The sequence below is a fragment of the Sinocyclocheilus anshuiensis genome, unplaced genomic scaffold (assembly GCF_001515605.1).
Source record: "Sinocyclocheilus anshuiensis isolate Anshui unplaced genomic scaffold, SAMN03320099.WGS_v1.1 scaffold1409, whole genome shotgun sequence".
Lineage (NCBI taxonomy): Eukaryota > Metazoa > Chordata > Actinopteri > Cypriniformes > Cyprinidae > Sinocyclocheilus > Sinocyclocheilus anshuiensis.
In genome coordinates this window covers 122,138-141,768 of record NW_015549642.1, presented here as the reverse complement: position 1 = coordinate 141,768, position 19,631 = coordinate 122,138, and the positions used below count along the sequence as shown (strand labels likewise).

At 36.4% G+C, this 19,631-nt stretch overlaps 1 protein-coding gene across 1 annotated transcript in view; it reads right to left on the bottom strand.

The window, feature by feature from the left end:
* Window positions 1-18,591, bottom strand: part of LOC107659884 (DNA-binding protein SATB2-like) — a 39,083-nt gene extending 20,492 nt beyond the window's left edge. Inside the window, exons 1-3 of the mRNA XM_016448982.1 lie at window positions 18,234-18,591; window positions 9,374-9,589; window positions 5,577-5,787 (exon numbers count right to left, since the gene is read on the bottom strand). Coding sequence (XP_016304468.1) covers window positions 5,577-5,787; window positions 9,374-9,545 — 383 coding nt within the window. The 5' untranslated portion in view covers window positions 9,546-9,589; window positions 18,234-18,591. The remainder of the gene's footprint in view (window positions 1-5,576; window positions 5,788-9,373; window positions 9,590-18,233) is intronic.
* Between the last annotated feature and the right edge of the window lie 1,040 nt (window positions 18,592-19,631).

Genomic DNA, 19,631 nt, shown 5'->3' with positions numbered 1-19,631 from the left:
AAAATATTAAAAAAGGATTTTTTACACGGCACCCCTGCTCTCGACAGATGGCACCCCGGTTGGGAAACACTGCTCTAATATACAGGCCTCTTGTCTTTGTTCTAAAGGTATTTGTGGAGATGTATTCCCATTTCAGACAGTGATTTAAAGAGGAGAGGCAAGTCAGACAGACGAAGACAATTTGGGTGATTGTTCCATGCCCCCCTTTAGATCTGTCCTTCTTTTCAAGTCTGTGTTTATATTACTGGTTTTGCTTTGATTTTTGAGGGAATCTGTTTTGTCTCATTGTGCAATGCTGAATGTATGTGTATGCCCACTGTAGACGTCTTGAGTATTCCGACTTTGAGCAGTAGCATCAATTAAGACTGAACTGAGATGCTCTGCCTCTTAATGTACTTTAAGTTAAGCAGTAATTAATTCCAATTGCTGTAAGAGCTGAATGTCAGCGAGGTTACCCAATTCACATGTTTAGTGTTAGGCAGCTCACTGCAACCAATCTGAAAAAAAGCAATGAGCTCTGTTCCAATAAAAAGTGGTCAAATGTATTCCTATTTACAGTATGAGCTCGCATCATACAGAGACTGTGGTAATGTCATTAATGAATCATTTTTAACTTGGAAAGACTCTGCTCCTTGTCATTTTCCTCCCCAAGTACAAACCATTGTTCCCATTGCCACATTAAAATTCCTCCTCCCAGTGCTGGGCTTTCATGTGGTCGGCTGGTGGCTTGGCTAAAGCTTATGTGTATCCATCCATACACACTCGCACACACAAACGCAACCTCACACAGTATGAAAATGTTCCCTAGCACCCATACGCTATTCTGCAGAGCTAGTTTGGATAGAAGCACTGATATCCAAATGTTTGCTGTTCTGAATGACTTAGCTCTGTAGAAGATACACCCCACTAAATGAGTCGCGAAGACCACAGATTGTTATGATAAATCATTAATAATGTATCAATATAGATTTAATAAATCAAATGGGAAAGGCAGGCCTGAGCAATACTGTCAGTCTTTCCAGAATATACTGTATTCTGGTTTTACTATAATATCACAATATAAGCATCTTATATCTTTTATGTGATCAGTATTTTGGTGGAAATACTATAGATTCCTAATTCATAATCTTTTGGGGGGCCATGATGAAAAGGCTTGTTAAAAGGATAGTTAACCCAACAATTTACTAATCATTTACTCACCTTAATGTCATTCCAAACCTTGACTTTCTTTCTTTTGTGAAACTAAAAGGAGACTTTTTGAAAAAAATAAAAATAAAATGTCAATGCTTGGTTTCCGTCCATACAATAAAAGGCAATGGGGTCCAGTGTTGTTTGAAAGAAGAAAGAAAAATGCCTAACAGTCTGTAACAACATGAGGGTGCGTAAATTATGTCAGATTTCTTTTTTGTGTGAACCATCCTTTTAACTAGCTTAACCAGCATGCCTCCCTTGGTCAGGCAGTTTCAACTTAAAGACTATGCTGTGCTATGATGATCTACCTGCTAGAGAAACGACATTTCAATATAAATCAATCAATCCTGGTCTTAGCTATTTTTCTTAACAGGTGAGTGAATCTACTACTACTTTTAGTAAAAGTAAGACAGTTGAAATCATTAGATCATAAAATCATCAGAAATAATATCAACATAACATAGACTGTTTTTATTGAAATAATACTCATATTGATTAAACAATGATGTAACCATGCTAATGAGCATATTGTATGCAGAAGTGAAACTATGCTCCAGATTATAGATTTATGGATTGGACAGATTCATCTTATTTTGAGGTTAAACCGTAATAGTTTGTATGGCTGTCATAAATGACCAAACAGACAGAGCATCGAAGACCCCTGGCAATAACAACAAAACTGACTTGCTTCTGATTGGCTGACAGGTGTGTCAGATGGCAGATGGAAAGCTAACTCACTTTGGTCATAAATCTAAAGGATTCGTTGAGGACAGAGATAGTTTTTTTTTTTAATAGCATTTTATACCAAAAAATAAGACATAGTTCACCGGAAAAAAATTCAGTCATTATTTACTCACTGTTATATTTTTCCAAGTTGCAGCTTGTTTACATATGTTTGTGGTATCTTTATGGTGCTTTTTTGTTGTTTTTGAAGCATGACAGTAGTCAAAATGAACAGTCCTCGTATGGAAATGAGCAGTGCTACATTTTTTGAAAATTCTCCTATATTTGTCCATGGAAAAAAGAATACAGGTTTGGAACAACATGAGGTAAATGATGTCAGAATCTTCATTTTTGGGTGATCTATCCCTTTAAGGTACATTATCTGTACATAATGTTCACACTACAGGTGGGAATTAGTTAATTGTCATTGCTCAAAGTATGTGAAGTGACTGTCCAGGCTCTATCAGGCAACATAGCGTATTTTTTTATCAAACTGCCCCAGTTCGACCCGCCGTGGCTGCATGTCAAACGTGGCAGCACAACAATGCACTCGTGCTGTAATCCGTCACCACTGTTAATTGTCTGAAGCCTTAAAGTACAGGTCTGTCCATACGATTCTAAAAAAGTACTCAGACCCTTATAATTGAAATAAACAATATCTCCCAGATAATTACTGGTCAGGCTAATTAAAGAAAGGCAGCGGTGCTGGGAGAGGAGCTTAAATATACCACGAGAGAGCTATGCAGGACACAATTCAAACAGGGAGAAAATAGATGGGACTCTGTGTAATTTTGGTTGTGAACCGCAGAGGAAAAAATGTATAATTTAAGCCAGAAATTATTCATTTAACATAAACGCTTGCTTTAAAAACAAAAAGTATTCATTTGAGAGGAGAGTTCTCTGTCTCTTTCATTCTATCGCTCATTCTCTGCTCATTTTAGGAATAAACTGAAGTCAGTGCAGTTGTTCATAATGAGAGAATCTTGTTAGCATGTGTGAGCGAGTGTGGGAGCGTCATTTTAGCCATAACCCTTTCCTTTTATTGTATCTGGCCTCATCTGAACTGATCACTGTGAGGGTGTGTGGGTTATATTGAGCCTAAACGGTTTGTTTTGCAGTGCTGTCCTGTCCTCCTCCGTGTCTTTTTGATATTGTTTTGCGACTGTACAGAGGTGACCGCTTATGTTTCTGTGTTTAGGGGAGTAGCGTCTGGGACTTCCTCACAGATGTGGCGCCATTGTGTGGGCCAGACAGGACTATTTTGCCTTTCCAATCATAATGCCGCTTCTATCAATTTGCATACTTGTTTAATTTTATAGCACATAATGGTATTTTAGGAGGTTACAAAAATGGCTTGAGTTGCTGTGTGGGTAACATATTGATCTGTTTTTGGCTCTTCAAAGGGATCTCTAAAGGGCGCTTCGAGTGAATTTAAAGACACGTTGTTGACCTACGAGTGACTCATATTTTTTCTGTTTTTGTTACCGTGTATATTTAGTTGTCAAAGAAAGAGAAAGAATGCTTATTTAACATTATTTTTGATGAATAACAAGCTGCAGTCACACACAAACACAACCACGCAGCATTTAATTTTAAAAACTACAATCACTACAAAAACGTAGCAGACATTTCATCAGCCTGACTTAAATGATCTTTTAATTAAAGGTTGAAATGTGGCCTTCAATTTTCGCTCTCTGTTTTCTGACAATACTTTTTAAAATACTTTCAATAAACTGCAGCACCATCAAACTTTGTTCTAGTCAGACGTACAGAGCGTGAACTGTGACTACAAATACTACAAAAATATAAGCTCACATAAATGCCAAATGCTCAACCTATAAAGTAAATCGTGATGCCTTTTGTTACCCGCGGATCAACATGAAATAATGACTGTTTTACATTTTCTTCATACTTCACAGAATACAAATAAACTCTCAATCTACTGGGAGATGACATTCATGTGTACAACAATAAAGTAAAGCATTATATTGCTTCTTTGGCCCACATACTCATAAACATTCTCCATATACACACACAAACACACACACATATATACACACACACACACACATTACTAACCCTGGATTATGAGGACAATAGCATTAGTAGCATTAGAAATTAATATATACACACACACACACACACACACACACACACACACACACAGAAAATGGACCCATACTATGAGAGTACAAAGACCTCAAGCAGACACAAACATGCATTCCCACAAAGTTACCACATACACACAAATACGGTTCACACGCATCTTTTTGTGACGTGAAAATACTGCATTCTTTGCCTCGCCATTTCCTTTGTTCTTGTTTAATGAGATTTTCAGACTGTCTGTGATTCAGTAATGTTGAACAAATGCCCTTCCTCCTCAGTGTTCTCAGACACATTAGCCCAAAACAGTACATCCTCCTGTCAACATCTCAACAGCCGGACCTCCTCTCTGCACTCCATGGTACTCTAATCGCATTGAACTGTAAAGGAATTGAGTACAAGTGTATTGCTTACTGCATATTGTGCAATACATACTGTACATAGTGTGCTTTCCACACTACTGTACACTAATTCAGGAATCCAGTAATATCAGAATTTTCATAACACTACAATAAGTTTCAATTCATTAACATTAATTAATGCATTAGGTATCACAATCTAACAGTGACCAAATGTTTTACAGCATTTACAAATATAGATTAATTTTAATTTCTAAATGATTATGGTTAATGTATTATGAATTAACTTTTTTTTTTAATGTGCATCTTTTGTGAAAGATTCACATTTTAGTATACCTTTAAAAAGAGTACTTATTATGGAAATAATATAATTTAAAATAATTGGATGTAAAGTTAAAAGTACTGAATGTAAAGTTTTCGGATACTTAATTGCATTTTATTGCAACTTAAATTTAGATTTTGCAGTTTAAGTTGATAATAAAGTACATTTTTATGTGTAATTTCATAATTACTTCTACTGTCTTTGAAATATGGTTAAAGTGTAGTGCCAAATGTACTGACAAGCATTTATGGTAAACTACAATACACTTTAATATAATTTATATTGAATGCAAATTAGTACATTTAAAAAAGATTCATTTTAAATGTAACATCAAATAAAACACTACAGATAAAAATAATAATAATAATAATAATATTATAATACAGTACTTTGCTCTATTATATTAATCAATAAGTGTACTTATTTAAAGCTCAACAAAAGTTTATTAAAAGATAATGATTTAAAATTTACTTCACTTATAAATTTACACATTTTAACTTCACATGATTACAAAGTGCACTGTTTTAAAAGTGCACTTAAGAGTTAAAAGTACACTTTAAGTACACTTAAGTTATACAATCAAGTGGCCTTTTATTTCCTTGAGATTATATTACAGCTTTTTATTTTTTTTTTTACACATTATACGATTTAAATTACACTACTACGTGCGCATTCAATACAATTAAGCACACTTCCTTTTTCTTTTTTAAAAAAGGAACTTTTGTGTAACATTTGGCAGCTCATTTAAATAGTACATCAAGGTAAACGTTAAAATATCTGATATTGTTCTGGTTTGTCAAACTGGAAAAGTGAAGTTCTAGTCATTATTTATTTATTTTACTGAAATGTAAGATTCATTAACTGTTTTGAACATGCACTCTGAGTCTGGGACAATGTTGAACTCACCATGTGCCTGGGCTGCAGAACTGTGGGAGTAGCCAAGGGCGAGAAGTGCAGTCTCAACCAGCTGAGTGAAAAGGATGTCTTTCCTGACCAGCACAAACTCTGCATGTTCCCCCCGGCTCTCTCCATCTGATATCATCCCTCCATCCACCTGCTCCACTACGCAGAAGACTGGAATCATCAGACCTGCAATACAGTAGAGCAGCACGGTATAGAAAACATTAGTGAAACAATGGTCAAGAGAGAAGAGCTGAATTACTGAATATCCGTTAAAAAGGAAGTCCAGTGACTGAGCTGATATTCTACAAATGGACTCATTTGCACACGTTTTTTAAAAACTATTCAACAAATTCACAACTCTATTTCTAAATAAAGTGTGGCATTATTTTGAATAGTCGCCACGTGCTGTTCACAAGAGAAGTGTTTTCATTAGAAATCATTAATGATTAATAGGTTCATTACTTGCATTTGAATAAGGTGGCCAGGGTCAATCGCTTGTCCCAGGTTTCCTAGCCCAATGCAAATAGTCAACATGAACAAACCGTTCAGATTGTGTATCAAACCAACCATCACACCAGCTACGTTATACTCCATTAAAGCTATCATTTTTTTATGGTGCCTCCCTTCACTTTGTCAGGGCAGCTGAGATGATATCTCCTCAAGTCAACGGACTGTGTGCTAACGGCAGGGTCACTTAATAAAATTAGCTGCATGAGCCTCCAACGGATATGCAAACCTTTCTGCCTTCAGTGTTTGAGGTTACGGCTCATTGCGTTGTAACTTAACACATCATTTTAGTAGTGTTGATTTTGTTAACATTTTAGTTAAAAACATTTATGATTAATCCGTAAAATATGTTGCCAAGTGATTCGGTGGGTACAGAGTCCCATCTTTTAATGGGATGTCGAGATGCATAGTCATTCACAGCTTGTTGAGAAATAGAACGCAGTACCTAATGATGCCTGAAAAACACACAGCCCACCCAAGCTTCCTCTGGTTAATCTAGGCCTAACCTATCCATTGGTTTTTTCAATTTCCCTGAAGTGCTCAAAAGCCTTCTGACTATTAATTAATACCCCTTAGAAATTATAGGCTGAAAGCATTAGGCAAAATCCCAGTTGTACTAATAAAAGCAGAGCAGTACAAAACTCTCTCCTAATTTACACACACACACACAAACACACTTCCATGCAAATACATATACATTCACGCACAGCTCCCAGAGCCCCTTGGTTTAATCAGTCAATTCCTATATTTCTATTTCCTTTCCATTAATCACCCTGGCTTCCAGTTCAGAATGCTCTTATGGAGTGAATTACAGGCCAGGGGCCGGTGCCAATTCAAGTAAGTGAATCTCCCCCAACAGGGAAATATAACTGTCAACACACAGCAGCTCCCAGCAGTCTCTCTCTCTCTCTCTCTTTCTTCCGCTAGCTCCCATGGGCTCATCCCTGTACCCTGTATGAGCACGGTTTCATCATAAGATAACAGCATGTGTGTGAAGCCTGTGTCTGACTCATTTTTTGTGTGTGAATGTTTCATTGCTGAGCAATGCTCACTCTGAGTAAGTCTTTGTGTCTCTTTGATTATCTGTTTTAATGCACATTAATGCCTGAACATTTTTTTAGACTTATGCATGAATTTTGAAGTGTGCCATTTAAGGGTTATATAGGCTTGTAGACTTGTAAGCATATTTGTAGACTATACTATAACCATAATCGCTGACTATTTGCTTTAAACTGTATATAAATGAAATATAGAAACAAAGAACATACTGCAATAAACAAATAAAAATAAAATAAATGAATAAATCAGCATTTTTGTCTTGTTTCTCAGAAAGAATAGCTAAACAGCCTGAAAATAAGATAAATTTACTTGAGAAGCAAAATCTTTAGTTAATAATAATAATAATTATAATAATATAAGAACAAAAAGACTTTTCATAAAATATATCTTGAATTAATTGCTGAAGGGGTAAAACACAAATTTAATTAAAACTATATTTTCTGAAAACCAGTGTTAATGTCTTATGCAAATTTAAGAGGAAATTCATCTTGCTTTAGATACTTAAAAAAAAAAAGATTACAAAAATGCAGGCATGTGTCTGAGTGATTCTGAGTGAGTCCATGTCCGATATGTGTGTGGCCCACTCTTTAGTGTTCCATTGTGGTTTGGAGAAGACTGTTTCAAGACAACCTCTGACTAAAACTAACCATTTGGCCCATCTGCCAGGGTACAGGAAGAGAAAGCACTGCTACTTTCCTCTTCTACCTATTCCAACAAAAAATCTTCTTCTTAGATATTGTGTCAAATCAAATCTGCTTTAGATGTGTACAGCAAGTCATACTCACACATACAATCACGAACAAACTCACAGTATATGTTGTTAAGGTCTTGGCCTCTAAAAGTATCTAATCTATATCTGATATGTGGCTTTATGATTGGCTACACACATTGTTCACTGTCAAGGTTAATTACAGCTTGACCTTGGTGACATTTTGCCCCAATCCATAACATCAGGAATGAAACAGTGTGAGGGATGATAGAATATGACACTTTTGCTGAGGCTGTGTGTTACTGGACACAGACTGTATGTTTCCTTAGAGAAAAATGTGTAACTGCTTTACTGTCAGGACCACGTCATGTTTAACTGTATGCGGGTCATTGATATGATATTTGAAGCAGTAAAAGCAGTATCCTGCAGTATGGTATACAATATATCTAAAACTATATAAACAACACACACACCCACACACACACACACACACACACACATATATATATATATACACAGTATGTATACACATACATACATATTACCGTTCAGAAGTTTTGTTTTGGTATGATTATATAATTATTAAATTGAATTATTGAAAGAGGTCTCTTATACTCACCAAGGCTGCATTCATTTGATCAAAATACAGAAAACAGTAATATTTTGAAATATTATTACAATTCAAAAAGTGTTTTCTATTTTAATATATTTTAAAATGTAATTTATTCCTGTGAAGGCAAAGCTGAATTTTCATATAATATAAAAAGAGCATATCTTTTGAGACTTTTGAATGGTAGTTACCATTCAACTTCCATGCCACTCTATTTGCAAGCCAAATAAATAAACTTGTCTAGATGCAAAATTTGCGATTTCTGACTTTTGTCTTTTTCTTGTCTTTTTTTTGGTGAAAACCTTGATGCTGAATTGAAAAAGTTATGTGTCAACTACCCATGTGTAAAAACATATTTAAAGCCATTCAATAATCACAGCTGTGACCACACCACTGTATGTGGCAATTTGTTGGGGTCTCTTTAATCAATATGACCCCCCTTCTGACACACAGTACTGTTGCAATCAATAACTGGCCAAGAGGAATAAATCAGGTCTATATGGTGCTACTTAATTCACTGAGCTTATAGTGGCCACAACACTCCTGTGAGCAGAACTAAAATGGTGTATGGGATTAAACTGATCTGCATCATGCACTATGAGCTGGCTCTTTTAATGTCAGATAAATTAGATAGAACCAGGCAAACTGCATAGCTAGATGTGCTGTTTTAATGTTTATTCTTTTTTTTTATTCTATAATATAGTCTCTCACTAATTAAAAAACAATATATTTTTTAAAGCAGTGGTGTAGTGGCTAGAATTTAGGCACACTAAGCCACGGTGCTAGTGTGTGGTCTTTCTTCAACATACAACTAATAAAAGAGGAAACACTCAAGGAAAAAATATATATAACAAGTGTATATACAGTAAAAGTTGCAAGTGTCTTACTGCCAGGAGGTCTCTGTGGGGCCCCATTGTGGCGACTGCGGTGACCTGTGGGACTACCGTTGAGTTCCACACGACCCATCTTTGGTGGGGGGCTGCCAATATCAGGACTGCTGCTCCCACGTCGCTCAGGGCTCTCCCGTAAACAAGGGCTCTCTCCTCCGCAACGCTCCATCCCCCTCCACACTACAGGGCGAACACCAGCCAGAGGATAAGGACCTGAGACAAAGAGAGAGGGAGACCTAATGAAAACACAGCCAATACAATATTAATGCATGTATTTTTTTCTGAACATCATAAATTGTATATTCAATAACCAAAATAATTGGAAAAAACTTTAGAGTCAATCTGTTATACAAAATAATACCACAACAATGCTTAACAGTGCATTCTTATATATATATATATATATATATATATATGATGGTATATTTAAAAAAAAAAAAATAATAATAATTTTTGTGTCCTCACCATAACCATGATCATTCATAATTTGGTTCCAATAAACCCTAAAACGAATCAAATGCTAAAGTTCTTATTCGATTTTTAAAGAACTGAATCCAAATTAAGAATAAAATTTCATTCGCATTTTTCTTCAAAGTTTTTTGATCAGGAAACTCACAAATCAGAGGATTCCCCGATAGATATCAAACTCTATGTCCTACAGTGAATTGTTTAGGAGGACGCTGGCATCTTATCAACACCATCAGCAAACAGAAAAGCTGAGGCCCAGTGTCTCGTTCTGCTCCAGCCTCTATGGGGAATGTAAACTAATGTGTATGTGCATTTAAATATGTATGTGTAGCCAAAATGACAGACCTCTAGGCAAATATATATGAAAGATGCTCAAAATCTTTTATGAATTATTAAGTTACTTTAAGTTGTTCAAATGATATCTGTATTTGCATGCATGCATGCAAATATAGTATTTTTGAATGCATGTCTGCAAACATTCATCTGAGCTATGGAGCTCTGTGGGGATAACTTTCAGAGGTCTTTGTTTTTCAGCCAAACCTTTAATATTGGTAATGTCCATCAGAGTCAGTGCCAGACTCTGTTGAGTCCATGTCAAAAGTTAAAGACTTTGATTTGCATATCACTTCCTAAATACAGAGGGATACTGATGGGATGGATGGATGGATAGATAGATAGATAGATAGATAGATTTCAGTGTCCACCCTCTCTGCTATTCTTCTCACAGTGGTTATGCAGAAAACAAAACATCATTCTTTTCTCTGGCCCTGACGAGAAAAACATCATCATGGAACATAAAAAGTCCAAAGAGATTTACAAGCTGGAGCTAAATTTTCAAAATGAATAATAAATTAAAAACATTAGCCTTTGCGTGATTAAAAACCTAACGCGGGTCCAGAAATCAAGTGTCTGAATTCTTTAGAGTTTAATAAGCGGGTGGGAGGAAAAACACTTTAAGAGCATTTGAATGGAAAGAAATGTGTTAGTGTGCTGCTGAGGGAACAAGAACTGATGGTCCACACTGTACTCACACACACACACACACACACACACACACACACACACAGAGGAAAGAGATTTACAGAGCCTTTGAGACAGTTTAATAGAGCTCAAGTGTGAACAATACACTACAACAAAGGACATGCATGCTTATGAAAACACTCGCATGTATATACAAAATTAATAGCACCCATTAAACACAGCTTTCCAATTAAAACTGATATTCCCCCCAGTGCACATGCAGCCATTATTTCTCATTTCTATTGTGCTCGTCATGTCAAAGTTTTTAAAAATGGCACAAAGTTTGAAAACACTGCACCTCAGTAGAGGATAAGGTCCTAAAATATAACAGATACAACCCGCTGCTATGTGTAAAATCACTGTGATCCACTTTAACTGTATGAGGCGAACAGATCTGCTTTCAATTAACAGCTCGTCTACGATGCAGGCTTGCCCATTAGACTTGCAGTCCCAGGGGTAAAATAAAATCTCTTCACAAAAAAAGTGTCTTGAGATGTTTCAGATACTTACACTGAGCCAAACGAGAAATATGAAGGATGAAACCGCAAAAGGACACAATGGCCATTGTACTTGAGTTCATTGCCATCAGTGACGCTGAGAGCTTTTCATCTGTTTGCCTACAATTCGCACTGTAGTCTTTTATCAGTCTTAGTTCATCTGGCACTAATAGGTTGTCTTTGTTCCTTCCTTCACTGGGCTTCACAGGTCCAAACCTGCCTGATTTTAATGAGTCTTCTGATCCCAATCAAGACCTTGTCTGAATCTCTTCTCTCATCTCTATGCTAATCTCTCTCTCTTTATCTTTCTGATCCTTCTCCACCCTGACAAATATTTGATGGGGAGATAAAACCAGCTCCAGTTTGTCTGCCGTCACTCATGTATGGAGATGGTAGTGGCTATGCAAAGATGGCATTGTAAAAGTTTCTTCTGGTCAATACACACCTGCTGTAACAAATCAATACAAGCCTATTGAAGAGGTACACTTATAATTATGATACAGTACTTTGGATACTTTTGCAACAGACTACTGTGATTCAAGGTTTTGGAATTCATGAACTCAAATGCGAGGTGAAAGATATTGTATGATTATGCTGGTAAAAGTCTTGTAATTCAGCACCACAAAATCTCATCCAGATTTTGCTGAGCTAATGGTGAGTCCGCTTCATAAAAGCTTTACCAACAGAGAGTGTAATCCTCTATTTCATCAACAGACTGGAGATAAATGACGAATTTATTTATTTCTAAATTCAAATAAACCATTAGAAGATTATAAAGCATAAATGGGACAGTTATTAATAAAAGAACTCTGCCACTGTAGTTTCAATTTATATTAATTTACTCACCCTCATGTTGTTCCAAACATGACTTTGACTTTTTTTGTAGAACACGAAAGAAGATATTTTGAATAATATCTCAATGTTTTTTTATGTTCCACAGAAGGAAGAAAGTCATAAAAGTTTGGAACAACGTGAAGGTGACAGAGTTTAGGTGAACTATTTAATTTACAGTCATCATAAAAGTGTGATTGGTCTTGTTTAAGTCCTGTTCTTCCAACTGGTTGGCATCAGTTAGAAATAGAGATAAATGTCTAATCAGTGCAAGTTATCAAGAATAATCAACAAAGATTATGAAGATAAAAAAAAATGAAAGCTAGATCTTGATTCAAGATTAAGAAATTCCTTACAGTAAGGTGATTAATAGCAGGAAGCACTAAGAAATACAGAAGAGGTTATAGCATTTAAAATAGTACAGCTATAACAAACTTGCATACATACTAACTGAAAGATACACAGCACCTTACATTTCAGTGTTGCACCAACAGGTATTCACAACCAGATACACGGTTCCATTTTTATTTGTAATGCTTGCAGCCACACATTACAAACATAACTAATGACTGTTATGTTTAGGGGTAGATGAGAGAAGCCAGACGAGGGAGTGGAACAGAACTCCGATCCCATGAGACTCAAATTTCCAAACTACGACGACCACACTGCAGAGACTCTCTCCTAAGCATGCGATATACGTTTTCTGCTAATCTTCCTCTCCCCTCCACATTGCACTCTTTTCTTTGGCAATGAGAGTGGCCTCTGCCAGTTGTACCACACACAGGAAACTGAGGGCAGTAAACAACACCCTGCTGATCTGACTATGCTCACACTGTCAGTCAGTATACACAGAGAAGAGAACGATGTTGAGAGACACTGAGAAAAAAGGCAGAAGGTAGGGAAAAGAGAAGGAGAAATGTTGACTACTAAGATGGCATAAAAAGCAATTTCACAAATTAGGTATGGAAAAGATTGTTTGGCAAGACAAGAGTGTCCAATTTCTTGCTTGTTTCCAACTCAAAGTAATAAAAGCCCTTTACCCGACAACAGTTAATAACAACTAATAGGGACACACATGCAAATGAGCGATGAGATAAAGCTGTGTGTTCTTCAGAACTTGGTGGTACCATGGTATCTTTGTGTTGACAACATGTTAAGGCATTAACCTTATTGACCAGGGAATAGGGCTGTGATACTCATTTATTGCAGGGTTATTAAAGCATCAGCTCAGTCAGGGTACAGATAAAGCAGGTGAAGATGGTTGAGGGATTCGTATTGAAGGCCCCTCAGTGTCTCACAGGTGTGTGCGTTGGGAAGGGAAGAATAGATAGCTAGCAGCTTATCACCCATGAATTTGATGGCAGATCAAACTGTAACCAAGACAGATGATTACAGTGGAAATATACATAGTAAGACAAGCTTGATACTGGGACTTCCTTGGATGTATGTGTAAATATACACATACATATACTGTATGTGCATATATATATATATATATACATATACATATAAATATTTTATGAATATATGAAATAAAATAAACACTTGACATTGAGGCAATGAGACATATACATTAGCAGTAAAGTCATGTCATGTTAGATAGAAGGGGAAAAGTGTTCATATTACTGATTTGAGAAAAAGTAAGAAATACAGTTGCAATAATGTGGGTGAGTGTGCAAATGTACTGGTCATGTGCAGAGAATATGTCGATTCAGACACGAAGAGAGGGCGCGATGGATCTTCCAGCGAGCACGTTTAGTTTGCTTATAAACATCAGTAAAAGATAAAGAGTGAGCAGCAGTTTATGATGTTCTCCCTAAATCTCTTGCTCTCTCACTCGCACATAGACAAAAACGGACAAACACAAGTGTACACAAACACTCAACACACAGAAACCACAGAGCAGGCTCACTGCTCTGACACTTCCAGGGACCACACATTGACTCACAAAAATCACACATGGTAGACTACACTGAGCAGGGCTATAAAACACACATGAACACACACACACACACACACTCAGAGTCAGTGACTGCGGTTTGGAATTAGGTATGTAGTGTTAAATGGTTTGATAATATATACATATATATATAAGGGCTAGCTATCCACAGGGAAGTTGTCACAAGGAATATATCTCAGTAAGGCTTTGAGTAAAAAAATGTATGACTTTTCTTGCAATGGTTTTGTAAGGTTTTAAACACCTAGTTCAAAACTCTCCTAAATTAGAATATTTTTGTAAATTCTGTTCACCAAACTTTCAAAAAGCTTTTGATACACACAACAATACCATACTTGCATATTCAAGCAAGAGTCAACTACATAATGACAGATTTTATGCAAAAGCCTGAGCTGTGGTCTCAGGACTAGAAGGCTATAATAAATTTCAAGTTTTCATATGTTAAAAATAAATTATAATAATAAATGTTCTTTATTAAATATTTGTTGGCCAAAACAATAACTTGATATTTTCATTTTTACATTTTGTTTGTGTTTTATTATGGTTTTACTGTTTGAATTTTACAAAAAAAAATTAACTGATAGTTAAACTAAAAAGTTAGTTGATCGGGTGCTTAACATCAGCTTTAACTGTGACAACTTACCCACATATAGTATGAAATGAACTGCATGAACGGTATCTTTCCATGGGCAATAACGCTAGCCTACTTGATGTAGGCAATCCAGAAACTGACTTTGAAAAATAAATCTACTCTAAATAAAATTACTGAGGATAAAAAAGTTGTAGTTATTTATTTAAAATAATAATAGTGCTAAAATTAAAAATAAATAAATAAAAAAGCCAAATTCATTTGTCACCAAAATCGAAGGAATCGCGTTCAAATGCAAGCTAGTAGGCCTTGACTAGCTATTTGCGACTAAATAATATTAGGCCTATTCTACTAAACGAATAGGTTTGGTCCAGCGAGCTGCTCGGCCGGAACAGTGTTCCAATTCTGCTAAGATACACAATATAAAAACAGCTATGACACAAACACCTGTTAACTTCACTAATGTACATCTGTGAATCACTGTGCGGCACCCATGGGCCAGTTTAACCTGTCAGCGACTACTATATCTTCCAGCGGAAGAATGACGTTTCAAATATTTGCATAAGGCTTTACTGAAATGTCGTGAAATATCAGTATTACGAATAAACCTTTTTATTAAAGCTATAAGGCAATGTTATATTGTAAATCTAGGCTCAAGGGGCTGCTCGCTGCGTGAAGGCCAATTTGATTTTTTTTCTGACATTTCTAGGCACCTAAAAACTGCACCCGCCCTCCATAGAGATATAACGACAATGTCTTATATATTAAGCAAAATAATTAACAGGTATTGTAAGTATAGGCTAAAGTAAAAATGATCTGGCGCTGAACTCTCTCCCTGAAGTCCCCGAAGGAAGGGCTGGAGAAAACATGCCGTGAATAAATGCTGGATTTGATCCATTCTGATGGGCTCCCCAAAGCGCAAGATTAAAGTATCCTCAGAGGCTTCCATCTATTGCAAAATTACTGAGACGTATAGAGCCTCTCTGTTACGGAGACTAATTAACATTTTGTTTTTCCTTTTGGTCCTGGTTAAGAAAACGTCTCCGTTGGCTATGGGGGCCAAGTTTGTGCAAATAAATAATGGATACATCAATGTAACTTTAAAAAGAAACAGAATGATCTCTACCGCTGATGGCAGCTATATAGCAACCATACCTCCCCTCTTGCACAGGCATGATTTTGTGAGTGACTCTTCAAATACATTGCTGTAAAGTGATGTATACATAACTCGGAGTTTGAACTGACAGGGGAAAAATATCGCATGTAATATAATAACAAATCATGTGCACTCGGCATGTGTTTTTTCTTTTTTTAATTTAGCTATTTAGGCTATTTCAGAGTATAATAAGAGTACAACTGTCTTCTGGATTGTGATTCCATTTCCATGTAATGTGTATTGTTTTCGACAACAGAGGGATAGCGATTTCATTACTTAATTCTGAGTGTTTTTTTTTTTTTTTTGGCTTCTAGCAAAGACGATTTGGTTAACTTCCATCATGCTTATATTAAAGAGAAATCCACGGGCTCTGTAAGGAAAAGGGCTCACTCTCACATCAAAGATTTGTACTCTTAAAGAGGAATATTGTGCTTTCTGATAGTGGAAAACAGTGACATGAGATCTCTGACTTTTTAACGAGTATTCTGCGCCCAAATCATGCTACTGAAGCAGACGCAGGTCACAGGTTTCGTCGCATTGTAATTATGTCTAACTTAAATTTAAATATCTTGAAACTATCAGATAGTAATAAAAATGCATGTTGTCTTATTCTGATTTATTCTGTGGTGAATGTCTAACCGTGCTCGATTTTACACCTAAATGACTATCTTTATAGAGTTTCCAGACTGGCTTTTTAAAAATAATTTAATTAAATAAATGCTAAATGTAATTTAATCGAATTTAATCAGTTTTAATTTGATCGAAACAGAAGAGTGTATCAGTAATTTTCGTTAAATAAAACGATCATAATATCATGCCCGATCTTTTGCTTCAAGTTCCCCTATAAAGGTTGTTTCTCTCATAAAAATATAAATAAATAAATAAAAACTCAGTTAGCCTAGCAATTTTTTTTTTAAAAACGTGAGGTAGCCTACCTAAAATAAAAAAGTACGGAGCTTTACAAAAGATGAAACATTAGCGAAATATCGTTTAGCTACTTTTAATGTAGGCTATGCCACCACATTTGACAACCTTCTTAAACAACAGAAGAAGAAAAAACAGCAATACAATAACAATATTGTTAAATGGAAAAAAAGTTTTGCGGGTAAACAAACCATAAGCGTCAGTTCCTCAAGGCTGAAAATTATTTGACACATTGCACAGAATAATAGCTTTGTTTTTGTTTTGGTCTTCTTTCATTTATTTTACAAAATAATACAACAAGCATAACATTTTCGAAATCAAGTCTCAGATTCCTCTCTTAGACTTAGAAAATAAAAATTAGGCTCTCAATAAATAAAAATAAATAAATAATAAAATATAATAAATAAAATAACGTCTGAAAATGCCAATCACACTCACACACACACACACACACACACACACACACACACACACCGTGAGGGCGTTGAGACCACAGACATAAAAGTCAAACACGTGTGAAGCTAAACGTGAGGCCTAATCTGGTTGGGGCTGGAGTAAAAACAGCATTTCCACTCAAAAATGTTTTCAGAATGTCTAATAATTTTACATTATTTCGCTAGTTTTATATTTGTAAAAATATAAATATAAAAGCTTAAAATCATTTTTTAAACACGCTCCACCTCAAGGGCTTTACAACGTTTGAAACGCACTCGTCAGTAAAGAGTAATAATTTATTAGAGAATCTCGACATGTGTATTAAATTAATGGTTTAACTTTAACCGAATATATCAACTATCTTCAAAGAAACATCATTATTAAAATTTCCACCCGATCGACAGTGCGCAAGGTGCATGACTCTGGTGCTCTTGTTCGGAACTTTTCTGAGTTTTGTAATTAATTAAAGGTAATTGCACGATGCTATTATTCGTGTATTGCAATTATATTTGAAATTAAACGTTTACAGAAACATCTTAAATTAGTATTATTATTGAACTGTTTAATAAAAACATTAATATTCTGGTGAATATCAAAAGAAGTCTTGCATTCTGCATTTTACTTATTCAACGTCAGTCACTATCAAAGATTTTTATCTTTCACCAACATTGTTTACTCATTAAAAAAAGGGAAAAAAACGTGAGAAAAGTGCTGCACGTGTCTTGGAGAAGCACGCTTTAAGTGGGAATATGTAAAACATCCATGGCCTTCTAAACTGCTTAATGGGCCTATATTTTTTTCTTTATAAAGGCCTCAACGAATTTACCCCTTATATTCAAACACAACATTTATGTTCAACTGTATTCAGAATGGTTAGTTCGATTTGAAATGCTACTTAGTTCCCCAACAGTTGTTACAGTAGCAGTAATGTGGGAAGCATCGGATGAAAGAAGACGAAAGTTATTTTCTGTTGAACTTACTGCTTATGGCGTGTCGGTACCTCGGTTGGCCGTTGAGAGGGCTCTGTCCATTGATTAAAAGTATTGAATCCAGGGCTGGGCTTCCCGCTGCCTCGCGGAGGACTAAATACGGTCGGGTTCGGTGGGTTCGGTGTTGGACACTTCGGCTCCGTGCTCTGTGCGCTGTGACTGAGCCGCTGGAACTGAGAGACTCCGAGCTGAGGGGTACAGGCAGCAGGAGACAGACAGCATGAAGAAAGAGAGAGAGCGCGAGAGAAAAAGAGAGAGAGGACAGTGCACGAGATTGAACACAGCACAGAGATCCGAGAAGTTCCGAGAAGCGACCGACGACGATCTCTCCGGCAGTACAGAATCTTGTCACCGTTTACCGCGAGTTTGAGTCAAACGAGTGTCCGTGGCAGAACTGAAAACCTTAGCAGCGGGCGCAAAGAGAGCATCAAAATCGGAAAACGTCCATATATGTTGCTGCATGCACAAAAAGAGAAACCAAGCTAAAACAGACGTCAAGTATCTGCTTTGTGCGATGCGGACATTACCTATTACAGCGGCGTAAAATCTTAAAAGCAACAATGTGAGTGTGTCACTTTCAATCTCTCCCTTGCGCGGCGCGCGGACTGACGGAGAGCCGAAAGAGGAGTGGGGAGTGGGAGGGGACGAGGACTGGAGAGCAAACGTGGAAGTGTGACAGGGACGGAGGGACGGAGGGAGGGAGGGAGGGAGAGACGGGGCTGTCCAAAGTAAGTAATTAATGCATTCCATGTACAAGGTATCAATAAAACGACGTAGTTGAACTAATGTTCAGCTTCTAGGTTTGACTGTTTTTAACAATTATTTTATTATTTTGGTGCCTCCTGTGTTGACATCCGTTTTAAAAGCTATTAGTTCAACCATTTGCTTGCATTTCTATTGAGAAGCTGTTTCAGATCGATTGCACGCCGGTACCTCTTTTCAGTGCATGTCGAAGCCCAATGTTTTAGGAACTCTCTGTCTTCATATGCTTTCGCCACTTTCAAATCACAATACAAGCTGTCAAAGTTGAACCTGAAAACCTGTTCTAGACAATATAGTTCCTAAAAATATCCTTCGCAACCGTTTGTTCATTTCTACAACTATGGCCTCAGTTTGGCAGTCTTTAGGCTATCTCAGAGCTATACACATATAAGCTGCATCAAATGAAGATTAAAATGCATGCAGACATTCAGATTTACAGGTATTATTCATATGTTTGTACAAAAAAAATCTTACCTTTGTGATGGTTTAATGAGAACTCATTAACTGCACAATGAATGGTGTGTGCTGTTGGCTACTCTGCTGCTTTGAGACACACTGGGGTGTGAGCGAACGCTGGCTGATTCTCCAACTTCATTCGTCACTATTATAATACCAGATAATGATCAC